This window comes from Gallus gallus, chromosome 1 (genome assembly GCF_016699485.2).
Source record: "Gallus gallus isolate bGalGal1 chromosome 1, bGalGal1.mat.broiler.GRCg7b, whole genome shotgun sequence".
Classification (NCBI taxonomy): Eukaryota; Metazoa; Chordata; class Aves; order Galliformes; family Phasianidae; genus Gallus; species Gallus gallus.
The window spans coordinates 74,729,568-74,749,416 of NC_052532.1; the positions used below are offsets into that span (position 1 = coordinate 74,729,568).

Consider the following 19,849-nt stretch of genomic DNA (forward strand, 5'->3'; position numbering starts at 1 on the left):
TCAAGCTCTACTCCCAACATCCACCTCTGACATCAAGGGCCAACTTAATAAAATAGGAGGCATTACTTTCAGAGCATCCCTCGTATATGAGGACAGATGAACACTATCGCTGCCCTGGGGATTTTCTAGTCAAACTCTGGGAGGACAGGGAAAAAGGAATTCTATCCCTACTTTACAAATGTAAAAACTGTGGGATAAAAATTCTTAAGTGCTTTCTCAAAATCAAATTGCTAACAAAAGCAATAACAGTTACAGAACTGCATTTTCTATTGCCTTAATCTGGGAGTAATTGTTTAATCTTGAAAACATTTCACAGCATAATAAAAAATTGTGAAGTAGATTTTCTTCAAAGAATGAAATTTCAGTAACATGAAGCCTATTACATCCTCTGTTCTTAAATTTAATAGGTAGAGTAAGACCAAGATTCTGTGTGTATGTACAAAGCCAGATTGTGAAGTACATGGTTTATCAAAATTCAGATTAGCAAGTTTCTTCTGTGTACTGCTTCATAAAGATTATTCCAATTTTTTTATTGAGTTCCATGACACTTAGCATAACAAATTTTGCCACTAGCTGAGACTTGGAGACATTCCATTCTTCATCGTTCTTCATGAATTAAGGTCTCCTATATGTCAAGTCAAATGTAAATGCCAAATCTGACACCTCTTTCTCATATATTGTGTTTGCAGGTGTTCACATCTGGCTAAGAACAAGTGAGAATAAGAACTCCTGCAACAGCAGTACAAAAAGGAAGAAAAAAGAAAAGAAAAAAGAAAAACCAACAACAAGAAAAAAAAGATCTAAGCTCCAAATTGCAGGCTTTCAATTCTTCTTAATTCTCAAAGCAATAGTAATTTCCTATATCACTTTCTAAATGACATTTGACTTGATATTTACTGAGAACTATCACGAAGTTTTCAAAGTCATAGAGTACAAACAGCTCTACTCTCTTTTATTTAAATAAATTTATTTCTGTTTTTTATTTCTGTATTCAAGAAAAAATACCTAAAATAAAATGGAGGCCTTATCAACAAGAAAAGCACAATTTCTAACTTTTTCTTCATGTTGACATTGAAAAAAATTCTATCGTTAAGAAGAAATGTCACTTACCATATCACTGCCAGATATAAAAGGACAGTTAGAAGAATGAAACAACAAGGCTACGACTATTTTAAGATTGAAGATTTTATGAATGACTGAAAATAAAAGACTGTGCATAGCTATTGTGATGAAATGCAAATATCACAATGAGAAAGAGTTTCACCCCTGATTTTTTTCAATGAAATTATTATTGCATCTGTTTTTTAGCTGAGTCACTTTTGCCCACTTGCAATGTAGGCATATAGTAGTATGTATATCTGTATACAGATTCCAACTTCTCCATCTTCCTTCCTTGAAATACAGTTTTCTCCAGGTCTAATTGTACTATATATGACTTCTAGTATAATACATAGCCTTAAAGAAGAAAAAAGAAAGAAAGAAACAAACGAAACACTGGAAGGGAACTATTTCTATATAAAACCATGAAAACTTGTACCCAAATCTAACTGGTTATGATCAGCCCCACTAACTTAAAAATGCAACATTTGAAATTATTGTTGCTGAAAGATCAATGCACAAAGCAAAACAAATGACTCTTTAATGATGCTGGTTCTCTGATCCCACTCCATGTATTTGTACAATGGATAATGAAAACATGGCTCCTAGAGGTGCCACAGAGTTGGACACATGTTTGTAGTAAAATATATGTGAACAACTAAAATCCAAAGAGAACACTATTTCCATACCACTGGTGGCTGGATGCTGTGCACCTCGTACACTTGGATATCTTGCAGCTCTGCATGAGGTGGTACTGTTCTTTTCACAAGTACCTCTTCAAAACAGTGAGTGTGCTGTCCATGCCAAAAGATGTCCAGTAGGCAAATAAAGTATACCTTTCCTCTTTACCATTTACATCTCTACATTTATCTAAAGAGTTTCTGTCATACTATAGTTGGCATATCATGGCCTTTCTGCTGATAAATTCTTCTGGCTAAGAAGGACTGATGTGTAGGATTCCATGGAAAGCATGGAAAAAGAGCTCAACAACAAAATGCAGGTTTAATTCCTTCCACTACAGAGCAACTCCTGTACTTATTATTGCGTTGGAAGACAAAGCAGCAAATCCCCTACCTACTGCCTATAGAGGACCTACACAGGCCACTTATTTGTAAAGCACCGCGTGCAACTTGGCAGATATGGTGCTGATATTTATGCCACATGGAAAAGGAAGATGTTGGTCCATGTAACATGTATTATTGCACTACAAATCCTGTCTCCATACCCAATTGATCCATTAAGGAAACAACTACATATGCATACATTTTACATATGTATGTATATAGGTTGTTCTGAAAGTAATGCATTATATTTATTTCCATGGAAACTACAGCAGTTATAAAAGCACAATAATGCTATTTGATAGAGCAAATTCTCAGCTACAAAATGCTGTTTTTCAGCAGTCACCATCATTAGGTATGTATTTTTGCCAGCAGTGAACAAAAGCCTGCATGCCATGCTCATAAAAATTTACATAGCTGTTAAGAACATGACTCATCTTTTACGTTACTGTTGCCTCTGCTGATACACACTGCTTGTACTTGTACTAACATCCACTATCTCAATAAACATTCAGCAAGATGAATGTCAATGAGTGCATTTTTTTCCACTTTCAGTGACACCCCTTTGCTTCATACACACTTCCATGTCAGATGCCATTTTGTCAGACTGTTCTTTTGCTGCCATCTGCAACACAGCAACAAAACGTAATGGAAGGTTCAAGTTCAACTGCCGTACCACCAACAACCACTTCTGACATCACAGAAAAACAAATAAAATAGGAGGCATTACTTTCAGAACAGCCCTCATATTTAGAAATATATTAGGCATCCTGCAGAAAAACACAGTTCCATTGACTCACCAGGTGTTGCAGTCCTTAGTCACTGTCTCTCCCTTGGCATATTCTCTTCCATTGTGAAAACACGGGCATCTCTCAGGAGCAACACATTTGTTCTCATGTCGTACCTAAACAAAACACACAGTCTACTAGCATGCAGACCTAGCAGCGCATACCAGAACTCAGAATAGTAAGCACCAGAAAATGTAGGTAAAGGAAAAGATCAACAAAATGATTCCAAGATATTTGATGTAAGAAAGATACAGCATTTCTAATTTTTTTTTTCTCCACATTAACATAACTAGAGCCAAGGATATGTAAAATCAATGCCTTGTTTTGCCAGTTAAACACCAGCATAAACTGCTGGAGGAACAAATTAGAGTATAATCACAATGAAAATTTCAACTTGACCAGAAACAGGATGTGGAGCAGGTTAAGATTTTGTGATCATGGACAGCCTGATGCCCTCAAAAGCCCACCTGCCTCTAAAATTTGCAGCAGTCATTCCATTTCTTTTAAATGCCTCCTTGCTACCCGGAAGACTAGATAAATAAAATAACTATGAGTCCATTCAAAATATTATTCCACCCTCATAGGTTCTGTTGCTGAGAAATATGGTGTTATATTCTAGCATTTGCTTTCTCAGTTTAGGACTATGGATAAACTAAGGATTCATTTACCTTTGTATAACAACAAATCATATATTCTGCTTACTACAAATTAAAAAAAAAATGGCTTTAGACCACTCAATTTTTGTCAGTTTTGTTGTTTTATTTTTTAACTTTCCTTCTGTTTTGAAGGCATTTCATTATGGAGAACATGAAAATCAAGACTGGCTATGTTTTTTTTTTGTTTTTTTTTTGTTTTTTTTTTTTTTACTTTAGTGTGGTTCTGTAAAACTAGGGAGAACTTTGGCTCTTGCTTCCTGGAATACTGAAATTGGGCACTTCCCCTCCCTCTTACTCAAAAGTCACAAAATATCACCTTCTAAATTTAAATTCTTTCTGTAAAATCATTTAAATAATTTTCTTTTAAATCCATTATATCTGAGCCAATGAGATCAATGTAGTCTGAATACTTAAAGTAGAATAACTCTGTCTTCTTCAATGTGGACCTAGAACCATCATAGGGAACTACAAATAAAAAGGATTTCACATCCCAGAGACCATTTATTCACACGTAGCTCTGTAGATTATGGGGAGCTATATTAGGCCAAATAAACTCCTGTCAATAGAAACAAATGGGAATAAATACTTTTCTAGATAATAGAGCTGGGGTTCTGCCTCAAACCTAGTCTCCACAACAGACATGGAAAAAAACAGGCCAAAGAAGACCATATGTTTCATAGGGCATCCCTTCCCGGTGGTATTCAGGAAAAAGTAGTGTATGACTTCACACTCACGGCTACATTTCTTTATTTTTCTACTGTGTTCATCAGCACTGTTCACAACAGACTCAAGTGCTAGTTCCTGAATACAGAATTGGGGATTACACTTATGTTTAGTAAAAGGAATTTTAGAATCCTTCTACTTGCTTCCTCATGCATCTACATGAAGCTAGTCACTGCCTGTGTGCAGCTCTAAAAACTGAATAGGCTGACATGTTAGTGATGGAAAAAAACAGATGACAACCTCTGAAGTTACAGAATCATTAATTCACTAGCAAAGAGGAGAGATTGCTTTGTCTGGATGATGCAGAGAGGGTAGGTAGGATGTAGACATAATCCAGAGAGGGTAGGTGGGATGTAGAAATAATCGGGAGTGGAATTTCACCAGAAGGCTGATTACTTTTATCCTGTAAAACCAGTCATACTGGCACCACATCCAGAAGATAGCATGATACTGTGCTGCCAGATATAGTGAGTCACATGCCTGGTGAGCACAGTACCATACAGTCACTACCTACTAGGCCAGAGTCATTATTAATAAACAGCTGGATTTTCTGTGACATCTTCTCAAACCATTAACATATATTTCATATATTAACATTTCAGAATTAACATATAGCATTTACAGAAGATCGAACAGTGCCTGAGTTGATGGAAGGCAACCGCAAGACTGTAACAACTACAGCTGCTTTTTGCACTACCTCACATCCTTACAGTGATGCTCCTAAGAGTGCATCCATGAGATTATAGATGGTTGACTAGATGCTGAATCTCTCCTCATCTGGGGACCTGATAAGAATGTCCACCATTTCCTTTCTGTCTTCCTAATTGTTTAATTATTAATAAATTTTGCAAAAGTGAGGACACTATTACAAGACTGCAGAATCTTTAAGATTCTTCTACCTAAACTTTGTCTTGCTGAGGCTGCATCTGAAGCTCTTTTAATCAATACAATTTCAGTATGTATCTCACTACAAGGCTAATTCAGACCTTCACTGTTTCTCCTAATGATTCTGACAATCCAGCAGAAAGTCAGCCAAAGTTATGAAGGAATAAGGGATTAAGTAAAGGAAGTTATAACACAATAGCTGAAGTAAGTGAAACAGCCTGCCATTGACTCTATGCTGACAAAAACATTAAGTACTCAAAATGTTACCAGCATATTTCTCATGTTTATTTTACAAAGCTTTATCCTTTGTTAGATGCACATACCATAAAGCTGATACTGCCTCCTTTTGAAGACTGTCATATCATTATAAAAGACAAACCTACACTGAAGAATATACAGGAGAGCAAGTAAGAAAATCAAAACCATCTATTAAGTTTCTGGTGAAAATCGATTGAAATTTTAAAAAACCTTCAAAGATGTTTTAGCTTTATTCTTTTTTGAGTAACATTTTATAGTTAGGGATAGGTTTATCTCAGCAGACAATACAATAGAATTTCTCATTTCAACTTTAGACCTTGATTTTGCTGCATTTGGAAACTGAAAAATTCTCACTTTCCAGTTTTGGAGTTTCTGAATTTTGTACTTTCAGAATGTTCTGCTCCTCTTTTTTCCCCAGGCAGGCGGTTAACACAGCACTAGTATATTTATTAATATTTTCCAATGGGAAAAATCTGGAGTGCAGTAAGTTAATATGCAGAAGTATATTTCTCCTCTTACTTCTGCACATATGTTATGAAGTATCTTCTTCATTCCACCAAAGACTGAGAAGTAGGGAAATTTTCCCACCTTCCAGAAAATAAAACAAATGGAATTACTTTTCATGACACACTGAACATTTTTATTTTCAAGCAGTCAAGTAATGTAGAAGTTCAAGACAATGAACTGGAGAACTTTTCAACTGGAATAAAAATCAGCTGTAAGTAATAAATTTTCTCCTGCACTTTCTGACTAAGAAAGTAATAGACTGATTGGCAATTTCTCTCTCAAGAAAGCTTTCCAATTCATATCTAGACAACTCCAGTATCAACTTCATTAATAGCCCTTCATTATATTGATTTATTTTTCAAGTATGTAATTCAAAATTGGCAGCCAATTTTGGTTAAAGATCTTAGACTATGGACCCATTTAGCACAAATAACTAATGGATCTGTAAACACCTCTATAAGCATAGGGATAACATACTTAATTAGGTATTAATTGCTACGTATATTAGCAAATTGTACTGAAGAATTTTTTAAGCATTCTGGATATTTCTGGATGTGCTTGCCATTTTACAGAAGCAAGAAGATCAGTTCATTTCCTAATAAGTTACTGAAAAGAATTCATGATTTTCAAATGCTACTGTATAGCAGAAGAAAAAGATCTTCTGTAAAATGGCACAGGTATTTCCAGGACATGGAATACATGCAATATTTATTCCCATAGTCTGGTATTGCTCACAATTTTATAAACAGGATTTCACTTTTCCTGGTCCCTTTATTACTCAGTTCTGCCAGTACAACTCTGAAAAACACAGGCTTCATGACTTTGCAGTGCTTTTCCTCAGTACAAGTATAGACAAGGAAGATGAAAAGGAGAAGCTGGTCACCACCTCAAATTCTTCCATCTTTATCAAGTGTTACTGGGAGCACAATGGCTCACTGCAGAATGCAAAAACCAGAGAAATGCCTCCCCTAAGCCATTAAGTACCTATTGGTGATGAGGAAGCAAGTTGGCATGTCCCATATAGGCACACTTCAAGAGTCTAAGGTTACAGCGATACACAACCACATTTCATTAGAAATCACCAGTTTGATCTTGTCTCCCATAGTTATGGTTACAGCAAAGTAGTCTATATGCTAGCTTGTCCCATTATGGTTTTGAGAAATGTGAATGTCAGTTTCATATTTTTATTCCCTGCCACATAGAAAGTAATTGTGATGCAATTATATAAGAGTCTATTGGAAGACTGAACCATACTGTCATCTGGTGGATAGAAGAGCTTATTTTACTAGTTGAGTACAGTTTCTTTTGTTTTGTACTTTTGTTATTTCAAAGGTGACCTGACTCTTCTGTTGAATTCAGTAACACACATCACACCACTACAGAATGAAACTGAATTTCTCATTCCAGAGTGTCCAGGACTGTACTGCCTAGCAAAAATGTTACGTAGCAAATGTTAGAATAATAGCTGCAATCTACTGAAAATAACATAAATTATATAAAAAAGGGGAAGATTAAATACTAAAAACGTTGACTTTTTTCCTGTTGAAGTCAATTCCTGAGACCTGAAACATAAAAGTAAACATACACCTCAGCCCTGCAAATAATAACCCACACCTTCACTTGCAAATAGTAATATCCAGTGTATATTAACCTGAACAGGCATAAAAGAACAGTAAGCGATCTTTTGCATTTTTATACAGCCTGAGTTACAAGATTTGAAAACCTCTTGCTTTATACCTTATGCCTCTCTGAGAGAGAAAATAGTACCTGCACATCTCTAAGTACCACAAGCAGTAAACAACTGTAGGATATTTTAGCCCTCCAACAAAATAAACTCTCTTTTTCCAACATGTATCAGATATTTCCATCTGCATTTCATACACCAAGCATCATAAACTTCATCCCAACAGTTCTCCCGGGCAGATAATTCCAGACTGGCCTCTACTTAACTTCATAAAAAGTATACCATGTTCTCCACCTCTATCCTATTCATGGAATTCTTGGGCCTATACAAATGTAACAGGCAAAGAGGTAACAAACTGCCTCTAACCAGTTTAGGAGGACCCGTGAAAGGTATTAATCACAAGGCTAGTACTATGAAAGAGTAGCTTATCCCATCTTGAAGGCAAGAGCTCGCTGGAACATTCCAGAGAGAAGTAAACTCTGAATCAAGATTTTTCCCCCTCAGCTGCTAGCCCTTAAATAAGGATAGAGAGGGGAGGAAACCAAGTCCACCTCTTCCAGTCACACAGATGACTTGCTTGCACCTGTTCTCCCAGTGCTAGCCCATCTCTTCACCAGATGCTCAACCACTGGTTCAGGCAGTGACATAAGTTTCCATATAGTACCCAATCCCCAACTGCTGAGTGAGATCCTACACACAATACTTCACCTACCCAGATACTGTTGTACAGCATTGAATATTGATCTTCTTTCAAAGAAAAATAGCAGTAATTTGCTTTCCCTTCTACACTGGCTGCTTTGTATTAGGGCTCTAAATTGATACTCAGTTTGCAGCCTCTGTCTTTGCAAATAAATATTTCCTCAATTTAAGGATTACTTAAACAATGATTAAATTTAAGGGTTGTAGGGGGACATAGTCCTGAACTCAAGAAAGCATGTTCAATACACCATCTGCAATTCCAAGATAACCTCTGGCATCTTCTTAGAAAGTATCATGTTCCACTTTCCATCCCATGGGGAGCTCCCTTGTCTTATAGGGAGGTAACAGCAGAGGAAGAGAGCTGACACAGCAATTCCTAGAAAAACTTGGCTGGATATCAAGTGGGTAGTTTTATGATGTGTGTCTGCATACTTCTCTCTCTCTGATTAGGGAAGTTAAGCAAGATTGAGGAAGCATTTGGGAGGACAGATGAAGGAAGAATAAATTGATATTTTTTAAAAAAAGAAGGGTTTGGCTATTTGGTTATCAATCATTATTTCAAGCTAAACTTCATCTTCTATGCAGGTATATCAATTAGAAAGAATGAGCATTTGTCTTAATATACAAGGACTGCACTGAAAGTAATGCCTCCTATTTCATTATGTTGCAAAGGGGCAGTCTGACAAAATGGTAGCTGACATGGTCTGAAGTAAAGTTGTGGAACTGAATTCCTCCATAAGGAAAAAATTGCACCTATTGACATTGATCAACACTCTCTGAACATTTATGGAGACCAAACGGTGGTTGGGAGCACAGTGATACAGTGGGTGCTGTGTTTCAGCCATGGCAATGAAGACACCACGTTACCTCTGCAGGTGCAGATTTTTACAATTGTGGTTTGCACGTTTTTGTTCATCACTGGTGAAAAGGCATAGCTAACAGCAGTAAGCAAGTTGAGAAATAGCTTTTTGTAGCTGAGAATTTGTTCTATGAAATAGTGTTATTGTGATCTTAGTATTTGTTGTAATTTCCATAGAAATAAATAAGAGGCATTAGCTCCAGAGCAACCTAGATAGATACTTTAAACCAGCCATAACTTTATAGTCATTGTGAAATGACTCACAAACACATGTTTCCAAGCTGCAAGAAGACTCTGATGGGAAAGAACGATAGCAAGAAATCAAAGGTGGTCTGCTTCAATTTTGTGCAACTAAGCCTGCTTACCATCCCTTTTGGACATAGGCATCCAGATATGCAGCCATGGCTGATGCACTCCAGGTCAAAATTTTGGCAAGTCTTGGCACACTCCAACCCTTCAGCTCTTGGGTTATTTTCAGGACAGATAAGTGTTACCATGGGTGATCTGCATGTCAAGCTCCTTTTTACTTTAAAAAATAAGTTCACAGAAATTTCTTTTAGAACTCAAGTATTGTTAGCGTAGTATTTTTCTAAAGGATGTTGGATAATTTAGTAAGGCTATAGAATAGAGCAACACCACTACAGTTAGGCATGAATTCTAACACAGAAGCATAATGATCTGCACTACAGTAAATACCATCCTACCAATATAAACAGACTCCAGATTGCACTAAAGTTGCAAGCACACTTTATTTTGACACATATATCAACCTGTAGGCTCTGTATGCAAGCATCATCACAAAGATGTTCTCAGATGCATCAGCAGCATACCACATTTAGGCCCACTTCCAAAACAAGCATAACTTCATCAGTAACTTAATAACAATGCACATAGCATAAACACAATACTTTCAAATTCCTAAACTTTGATTTCTGAGAGAATTTCCCAATGAACTCTGGGTTACTCTTTCAAGCAACACTGGCTATATACATCTGAGGGTCTCTAGGTTTTTGGTTTTTTTTGGAGAGGGGGGAGGTTGTTTGTTTTTCGTTTTTTTTTTTTTTTTTTTTTTTTTTTTTGCTTGTTTGTTTGTTTTACTCTTAATGAGCTACTTCCGGGAAAATTATGTCTTTGAAGCACTAAAGCATGAGTTTGGTAAGAGGTCAGTATTGATGAACTCTTTAGAGGCTTCACCTGAAGGAGGAGAGCCACCAACACTGTTACTGGTGGTCTATGAAGACATATTTAGTAGGCTGCCATGCTGTTACCAGTCAGTCAGATTTGCAATATTTTCCACTAGAAGCTTGGCAGTGAGACTGTCTGGCAGTTTAATCAAAGAATCAAAGTCAATCGATAAACTCTTGTCTCGAACTCATCAACCAAAATATTTCTCAAACTACCCTGAACAGATGCATTTGGTTGAATGCAATGGGAGAAGCTGTATTTGTGGTTACTCCCACCGATTGTGCAGAGATATTCCCAGGCCTCACCAAATCTCCAGTATCCCTGCCCTCTCAAGAGACATCCAGTCTCAGATTGCCCTCTCCTAGCACAATCAGAGATCTCCATCCAGGTATCAGTGGAGAATCACATAAAGTCCCAGACCACTGGTGTGATGTTTTTCAACACAGTGGATAGCTCTGTAAAGCAATTTTCAGTCTCTAGGAAATTTCAAGTTGAAATGCCTGCTGACTGGAAGACACAATCATTGTCCAGCAGTAGGCTAATCTTCAGGCCAAAAAAATGTTTTTGTATGCACTGGAAATGAGAGCTTGCCAGCCAGAAGAAAGAGGTACAAAGCTGCCTAGTTAGTAATGTCATATGATCCTGGAATTGTAACTGGGAGCTTCAGGTCACTAAAGAATTTCTTAACTTCTACAACTACAAAGAAATTACAGTGACTGAATGTGATTTTGAGAGGTAGGACACAATGATCCCTGCACACATTTGTATCCTTTAAGAAAATACATATACATATACACACACCCCTCCTCCCTATGTTGTATTACCAGAAGACGAAACATAAAAAAGGACAAAAACCAGGAAATATTAATTAATGCATACTAACTTCTGGCAGAAGGCTTCTCATCAGTGAAAACATCTGGCAGTAAGGCACCAGGAGCTTTACTTTTACTGCAGTGCATGAAACCATCTTCACAATAGCTAAGAAAAACAGAGTTTATATTTAACGAAGTGACATTTATTGTTTTTTTTTTTTTTCCAGCTTATGATGTTTTTTCCAGATGGGCCTACAGGAAACCAGTGAGAGTAACAAAATTATACCCCTAATTTAGACTAATCTGCTGCTCCCCGTACAATGAGCTTACTAACATTAAAGGCCAACCTTCTTTGAGACAGTCAGTGATGCATTAGCATGGTAGCCCAGCTTTACTCTTGTCCCTGTCCCACTGAATCAAGTGCATAGACCTATTCACGCACAGGCATAAAGCTGAGCATAATTATAGTCAGGTTTGCTTTGGAGACGTAATGGACCACAAAGTGCCTGCAATATTTGATTCCTATGGTAGAACAGAAAAGCAGAAGACACCGTTCCCAAATTTAAGTGTGTCATGAGCATGTATCAACTACAGCCTGCAGTGAGCACATGGATGCCTGGAGCAGGGGAAGCCTAAATGCACACTTCCTCTCACTCCCCATCTCATTGGTCCTTCTGGCCATCCTTCTCAGAGCACATATATACTCAGAACCTGAGAGGTTCTCCTCTCCTCCCTCCCTTTCTGGTGCACCAGAGTTCAAACTGGTGAAGGCTGCATTCCTCAGCTCACCTCTTTTTTCTAAACTGTTGCTGGGAGGAGTGAGTTAATTCCTCTTTCTTTGATACCTTGTTCTATAACACCTGCATCTCAAATGAAGGCTCTCTCATTGCTGTTGTTTGCTTTACACATCCCTACTCTCAGTGTACCACTATCCAATTTAGCAATTAGAAATGCTACTTAGTATTTGTATCTTTGGTAGGTAATAAGGTTTTAACATTTATTAAATATATTGCAGTACACAAAAATGTAATTTTGGAAGCCTACAAAGTAGCCATTGTCAGTAAATAAATTCCAAATCAAACTGTCAGGATCTGCTCACAGAACAAGGCTTAATATCCTGTTTTTCTTAACTAAGACGTCATTTGAAATGATATGGAAAGAGGCAACAGCAAAATTTGTTTAGTTGAAGGCAAAAATATGCTCTCTTTTAAACTGCTTTCAGAGGAGATAATCAAACTGAGGAACTGAACCACTTAGTCAAACCACCCAAAAATTTCTGAGTCACAGCATGTAGCAATAAATCCTGTACTTACCACATAGTGTAATGATCCGAAAAGATATCCTCTGGCTGGAAGATCTCACCATCATAATAACAAGAACACTGTGACTTTGGTACACACTTCTCACTCTCATCTAGGTAGTGCCCAGGTGGGCAGTAACAGCCTTCCATGCAGAATTCATCACAGTTCTCATCTGGGTAGGACAGAGATCGGCATGTCTGGTTGCACAATGTCCCACACTGCTGGTAAATCTGACCTTCAGGACAGGTCATTGCTGTTGAAAGATATGTAGATCAGGAAGACCAGGACTTGAACTAAAGGAAAAAATTAATGAATTATAATAACTGAAATACAAGTTAATTGGGATTGAAGATAATAAATCAAATAAATGAGAGAGTTTCTGAAAACCAAGGTTATTACTCTGATCCACCAGGGAGCAAAAAGAGAAAGTCTCATGACTTTCAGTCAGTTTTACCTTACCCATCAGCCAGAAAAAAAGAACAGCAAAGTTTTCTGGAAGCTGTAGTATATTTATTCTCTTCTGAGACTCTCAGTGCGATATGTGATGTAATGATATGGAATACAGATAACAAACATCATAAAACTATGATATTCCACCCCTTACCCTACATCACACTTGATATATACATAAATAAACAATAATTAATATGCATTAAACACACACACAGAATTACTGACTGCATGCCCCCAGCATCTAATTCCCTTGTGGTATGCATTAAACATCCCCATTTTTCTGCATTACCCACCAAGTGGACCCTGATAGATCCTTGAGTGTTGGTCATCCAGGTGGCTTCTGCCAAATGCTTCGCCCACTGCTTTAGTGTTCTGCTATGCATTGCTTGCAACATAGTTTTTAAACAACCCATTGTATCATTCAATTTTACAAGAGGCTGGTGCATGACAGGGGGGATATGATAGATCCACTCAATGCCATGATCTTTGGCCCAAGTATAGGCAAGAGAATTTTTGAAATAAGTTCCATTATCTGACTCAACTCTTTCTGGAGTTTTGGGTGATAGCATGGGATACTGCATATGTTTCAAGCCCCTTAGCCATTGCCTCCACCATGGTAAGCACATAACACTTACCATCAAAGGTTTGTGGCAAGGTGATGTAATCAGCCACCACACCCTCCCATATTTATGGTTTTGCCATGGCCCTTTCCCCCAGAGAGATTTCATCCTCTTGGCTTGTTTAATTGCGGCACATGAGTCACAGTCAAGAATAACCTGTGCAATAGCATCCATAGTTAAGTCCACCTCTTAGTCTCTAGCCCACTTGTATGTTATATCTCCTCCTTGATGGCCCGAGGTCTTATGGGCCCACTGAGCTAGAAATAATTCACCTCTGTGTTGCCAGTCCAAGTCTACTTGAGCCACCTCAATTTTGGCTCGATCTGCCTGTTGGTTATTTTCATAGAATCATAGAATCACCAAGGTTGGAAAAGACCCACAGGATCACTCAGTCCAACTACCCAGCCATCACCAATAGTTATCATTGAACCATGTTCCTCAACACAACACTCAAATGTTCCTTGAACACCTCCAGGGTCAGTGACTCCACCACCTCTCCGGGCAGCCCATTCCAGTGCCTGACCACCCTTTCAGAGAAGTAGTATTTCCTAATGTCCATCCTGAACCTTCCCTGGTGCAGCTTAAAGCCATTCCCTCCAGTCCTTTTGTTATTCTTCAGTAGCCCATCTCTTGGGCACATGAGCATCTACATGACACACCATTACAGTCACATTCTCAATTTGTGAAGCAATGTTTTTCTACAGTTCAGCAGCCCAAACAGGATTACCGCTTCTTTGCCAGTTGTTTTGTTCCCACTGCTGTAACCACCCCCATAAGGCATTTGCCACCATCCATGAGTCAGTATAAAGACAAAGCATTGGCCACCTCAGCCATTCAGCAACATCTAAAGCCAGTTGGACAGCCTTCACGTCTGCAAATTGGCTTGATTCTCCTTTTCCTTCAGTGGCTTCTGCAACTTGTGTAGGGCTCCACACAGCAGCTTTCCATCCACGATGCTTCCCCACAATACATGATCCATTAGCAAACAGGGCAAATCCCCTTTCATCTATGATAACTTCTAGTATTCCTGGATGACTGAGGTTCCCCATCCAAGTTCACTGTGTAATCAATGCAATCCACTTACTCCAAGTAGCATCAGTGGCATAATGGGTAGAGGAAATCCTCCCTTTAAACACCTAGTTTAGCACATGCAGTTGAGGTGCTAAAAGAAGCTGTGTTTCAGTACTGATTACTTCAGAAGCTGCTTGAACCCCTTTCTATGTAGCTAATCTATCCTCCTCAGTTGCAGTGTAGTACTCTTCAGACTCCCTGTATGCTTGACTCCAGAATCCCAGGAGCCGGCCTTGAGACTCTCCTGAGGCCCTTTGCCAAAGACTACAAGTGGGGCCTCTTTCTCCAGCAGCAGCATAGAGGATGTTCTTTAAATCCTGTCCATACTGCTCCCAGGGACACAGCACAGACTATCTCCTGCTTCATCTGCTCAAATACCTGCTGCTGCTCAGGGCCCCATGTAAAATTATTCTTTTTCCTCATCACCTGATAAAGGGGCTAACAATGAGACTACAGTTTGGAACATGCATTCTCCAAAAGCCCACTATGACCAGAAAAGACTGTGTCTCTTTCTTACTAGTAGGCAGAGACATGGCAGTAATTTTGTTGATCACGCCTGGAATGTGACAACGTACATTTTGCCACGTTATTCCTTGGAACTGAATTTTCAGTGCAAGTCTTTTCACTTCGTTTTGCTTTATAGCAAACCAACTCACAGAAGGATTTGTATTCTCTCTCTCTCTCTCCAAAATTTCCACTGCTGTATTGCCCAACACAACAATATCAATAATCAGTGTACTGCAGGTGCTCAGAAGCACCACTCCGTTCCAATGTAGTCTGGACCAACCAGTGGCGAATGGCCAGACTATGTTTCCACCCCAGAGGAAAAGATTCCAGGTATACTGAAGGCCCCTCCAAGTGAAAGCAAAGTGTGATCCACATTCTGTGGCCAAAAATGTTGAGATGAATGCATTAGCAGCATCAATGATGGCAAACCACTTGGATGCTTTTGATTTCAATTCATACTGGAGTTCCAGCATGTCTGATACAGCAGCACTAAGTGGGGGTGTGACTTCATTAAGGCCACTGTAGTCTACCATCAGCCTCCATTCTTCACTGGCTTTGTGTACTGGCTGTATGGGGCTGTTAAAAGGTGAGTGACTTTTGCTTATCAGTCTCTGACTCCCTAGTTGACAAATCAACTTATGAATAAGGAGCAAGGAATCCTGGCTGATGTGGTACTGCTCTCTGGGCACTATTTTTGTAGCAATTGGTACCTTTTGCTTTTCCATTAGTAGCAACCCATAACAGATGGATTTTCTGATAGGTCAGACAAAACAGACAGCTGCTTAACACCTTCTGTGTCTACAGCAGCTATTCCAAAGGCCCATCAATACTGCTTGGGATCCTTAAAATAGCCCCTTCTGAGGTAACCGATACTAAGTATACATGGAGCCCCTGGGCCAGTCACAGTAGGATGCTTTTGCCAGCCAGGCTTGTTTCAGCCTCCAACATAGTCAACTCTTGGATACCCCATGTCACCACAGAAATATCAACTGATTCTGTTCCTTCGTGACTCAATGGCATTAAAGTGCACTGCACACCAGTGTCTACCAGTGCCTCGTATTTCTTTGGTTCTGATACGCCAGGCCGTCTAACCCACATAGTCCAATACACTCTATTATCCCTCTCACCCACATGGCTGAATGCAGGGCCCCTCTATTTGTTACCTGCATTGTTCTCTTGTGAGTCATGATCAGGACCTACAGTAACTGGAGTAATTGCACTGGTGGTTGATCTGCTTTGTAATTCTCTCACCTATGTTTATATAACAGGAGTAAATTTTTTATGCCAGTTCTTCATGCACTCCCCATGCTCACTTAAGTAACTCCACAAGGCAGCACATAACAGATTTACTGCAGTCATTTACTTGAGCAGGAAGATATCTGCCTTTAGTGGCTGAGATTTTTGATGATACACCTGGGGAGCAGGGTTCATCACCTTTAATCAGTTTTATGAGCTCCTTCAGTAGACTGTTTTGACCATCCTGATCTTCATCAGGTGTTTCTGATACCACCATAAGTTCATCGCAATTAACCAATAGAGACAGTTCCTCCAGTATACCATCCTGCTTCTCCATTTTATCTAGTCTGTTACTTCTGAGGTGGTTGAAATATAAGCATGAGATGGAGGTAACTGTTATTTGAAGTTCTGAGGTGTAATAATCAGTTCAAACACTAGGAGTCTTTTCCTCATACCTTTCAAACATCGCCGCTAGTGTACCAGCGTACTTTTCTAGTGCTGTTCTTGTGAGTTTCTGACATACTCCTAACTCTCTCAGGATCCCAGTCTTGGTGTAGGTTGTTAGGAACAAACATGGGGTCATATAACATTTCCACTACAGCTGTTTCCCTCAAATACTGGATACCTTTCTCAGTAGTAGTCCATTTTTTCATCTCAGGCTCCAGATCATCTTTTAAAGAGTGTTTTTCTTTTATGGAAAATAACTCTCATTCTCAGACAATGTCCAGACATCTAGTAATTCCTCTGTCAAAAGATGAGTCTCTAGCAAGGCTTCCTAGTTGGCAAGCTTCATTACCATCTAAAAACATGCTATTGGTCCCAGTGTCCCAACACTGAAGCAACCAGGTGACTATAGTCTCATTCGGGTGCTGTGCAAACTCCTTTCTTGAACCTTGGATTTCAGTCATTTTCAGAGGTCAACAAGTAGTGGTAACAATGACATTTTCCTCCTCCATGCTCTCATCTCCTTATCTTTTAGTTATTTCTGTTGTCTTTCTCAATAACAGTGGTTTTGGGGATGGCCCCAACCTAGGTCTTCCTCTACTTCCTCTGCTGCTCCTGCTTCTTTCCATTCTAGATGCGATAACACCCATTTCCATTTCTGTCCTTCACAGGGGTAGCTGACATTGATACTGGTGCCTCCTGTGATTGATCAGGTTGCACAGCTCTTTCTCTGTAGTTTGACTCTGAGACTTCCCCATTTGGCTTGAATCTCAGCTCAGAAACTCTCTCTCTCTCTCTCTTTGAAATAGTATTGTATAGAGCCCAGTAAGTACAAGTCAAGCCCCAAGTAAGTCGTACCTCCTAAGATCTACTTAAGCCACAACATCCTTGACTTAAATACTTGCTTAGGCTCTCAGGATGCCACAGGTGTTCAAGAGTGAAATCCCATGACACCAGAGGTCCCCTTCCCTTTAAGATTTTTCCTAAGCCCCTCCATATTTTCCTTTCCACTCAGTATTCTCCAAGTGTGGGGAAGGCTTCCTCCAGACAAAGTCAATGAAGAATACTTTTATGGAGGTTGATCCATTTAGCATTCCAAAAAACATACAGAACTGAGAGGAGAACCTGGAAACCTGTTTAAACACCGTGTTGTCGGTAAAATTAGTTACTCCCTCTGGGACATAACTGCCAGTACTCCAATCATACAACACAGCGTACAGGTACCAGGCAGGTATCTCCATCAGTGCCTCAGTTGGTTTTATACACACACACACACACACACACCTCCAAAGTGGAAAGTGGCAAACTTAATAAGAAACAAGTACATTCCAGGAATTAAAGTTCTGAACATAATAGCATTTAATCCTTTATAAAGCGCTTCTAAAAAAAAGAAAAATACAAATGACAGTTTCATAGTTGACATGATGCCAGAAGGAAAAAACTCAGTACAGTGTCTAGAGTCTGGCAGACCACCTGACCTACAATCTAATCTGTGAAGGTTAAAGCTAGCTACAGCACTCTGCAACTCTTTGTATGGCACTCTAAGAAAGCCTCTCTTCTGCTAACATTAAAAATTCTGTTTGGATTTCCCAGCCGATGCCCCAGTAACTGTCACAGTTATCTCTAGATATGTGTTCATAACATGGGGACAGCAGGCCCACCAGCCCAAAAAAGGGGGGAGAAGGGGAAAGGGAACAAAAGGGAAAGAAAAAAAAAATACCAGCAATGAACTGAGGAGAAAAAATTACTAATTGTAATATAAATATAATATAGCAGAAATATAAGTTAATTGGGGTTAAAGCTAATAAATCAAATAAATGAGAGTTTCTGAAAATGAAGATTATTACTCTGTTCCAACGGAGCAAAAACACAAAAATCTCTTGACTTGCAGTGTTTTATCTTTCCCACTGACTAGAAAATGGAAACAGAACAGCAAAGTTTCCCGGGACCTGTAGTACAGTTCTTCTCTTCTGAGACTCCCAGCGCACTACATGATGTGATTATGTGGAATACTGATAACAAAAAACATAGAACCATGACACTGAATTACAGCAGCTTTCCTTAAAGATAAGCCTAGTACACTGTTTTATGTAAATGAGCAAACCTTACAAAGTGCAGTTGGGAATAAATTTTTAGATTTGATTGCAAGCCCTGCAGTGTAATTCAACAACAAAATTTCATCCAGAATGAGAAACAGTTTCTGTTCAATTTCTGTTACTATGTGCACATTCAAATTTCTTTTAAATACAGTCAAGGACAACTTGGTCAAAATAATTAGAATGTATGTCTGTGCCTTTGTACTGCTACAATAGTCTAAATCCTCACAACCTAGAAGCTGTCAGGATTATTTATGAAAATAGGTATGAATAACAAAGCCATTTAGTGATTGTGGAGCCAAACCTTATATTGTAAGAGTTTTTGATTATGAATTTAATTATTTGGAGACCTTGTTATGGCCTTAAAAACCATATTGGTTTCTTTGTCTATAAAAGACTGACTCAGTTTTGAGAAGCTCCTCTGCATACAACAGCGTCAGCACTAGGTGGCAGCTACGACAATACATTGCAGAAGATGAGAGGAACAAGTTATTATTACCATGGAATTTTCACAGGCCTCCTATTAACCAGGATTTACAAAGCCCGTTGTGTTTGTAGCACTCATCCTAAACATTCAGGGTCATAAGGTGATGAAATAAGATGACAGTGGAATGAAGAAGACAGCTGCAAACAAAAGCTAGCACATTTGTATTGTCCTAAAACCAAGACCAGGGGTTATACAGAAAGCTCTTCCTCTTGCTATCCCAATAGAATGATTCAATAATCTCTGCCCACTATTCCATGAGCACAAGTTTTTGGAAACTGCAGCAGCAGTAGCAATAAAAGAAAAATCATAGCAAGGATACAGCCTTGCAGACTTAAACAGCTACTAGCAGAGCTGAACTAACACTGAGGAACACAAAGTGAAACTAGCATACTAACAAACATCCAATGCTTACCTTCACA

The 19,849-nt window shown here is 38.8% G+C and overlaps 1 protein-coding gene across 4 annotated transcripts in view; it reads right to left on the reverse strand.

Annotated features, from left to right (window-relative positions):
- VWF (von Willebrand factor) overlaps nt 1-19,849 on the reverse strand; it is a 138,673-nt gene that overhangs the window by 85,750 nt on the left and 33,074 nt on the right. For all 4 annotated transcript variants that reach the window (XM_040700457.2, NM_001318464.2, XM_046942139.1 and 1 more), the window contains exons 16-19: nt 12,529-12,769; nt 11,287-11,381; nt 9,584-9,744; nt 2,960-3,063 (exon numbers count right to left, since the gene is read on the reverse strand). In XM_040700457.2, coding sequence (XP_040556391.1) covers nt 2,960-3,063; nt 9,584-9,744; nt 11,287-11,381; nt 12,529-12,769 — 601 coding nt within the window. The remainder of the gene's footprint in view (nt 1-2,959; nt 3,064-9,583; nt 9,745-11,286; nt 11,382-12,528; nt 12,770-19,849) is intronic.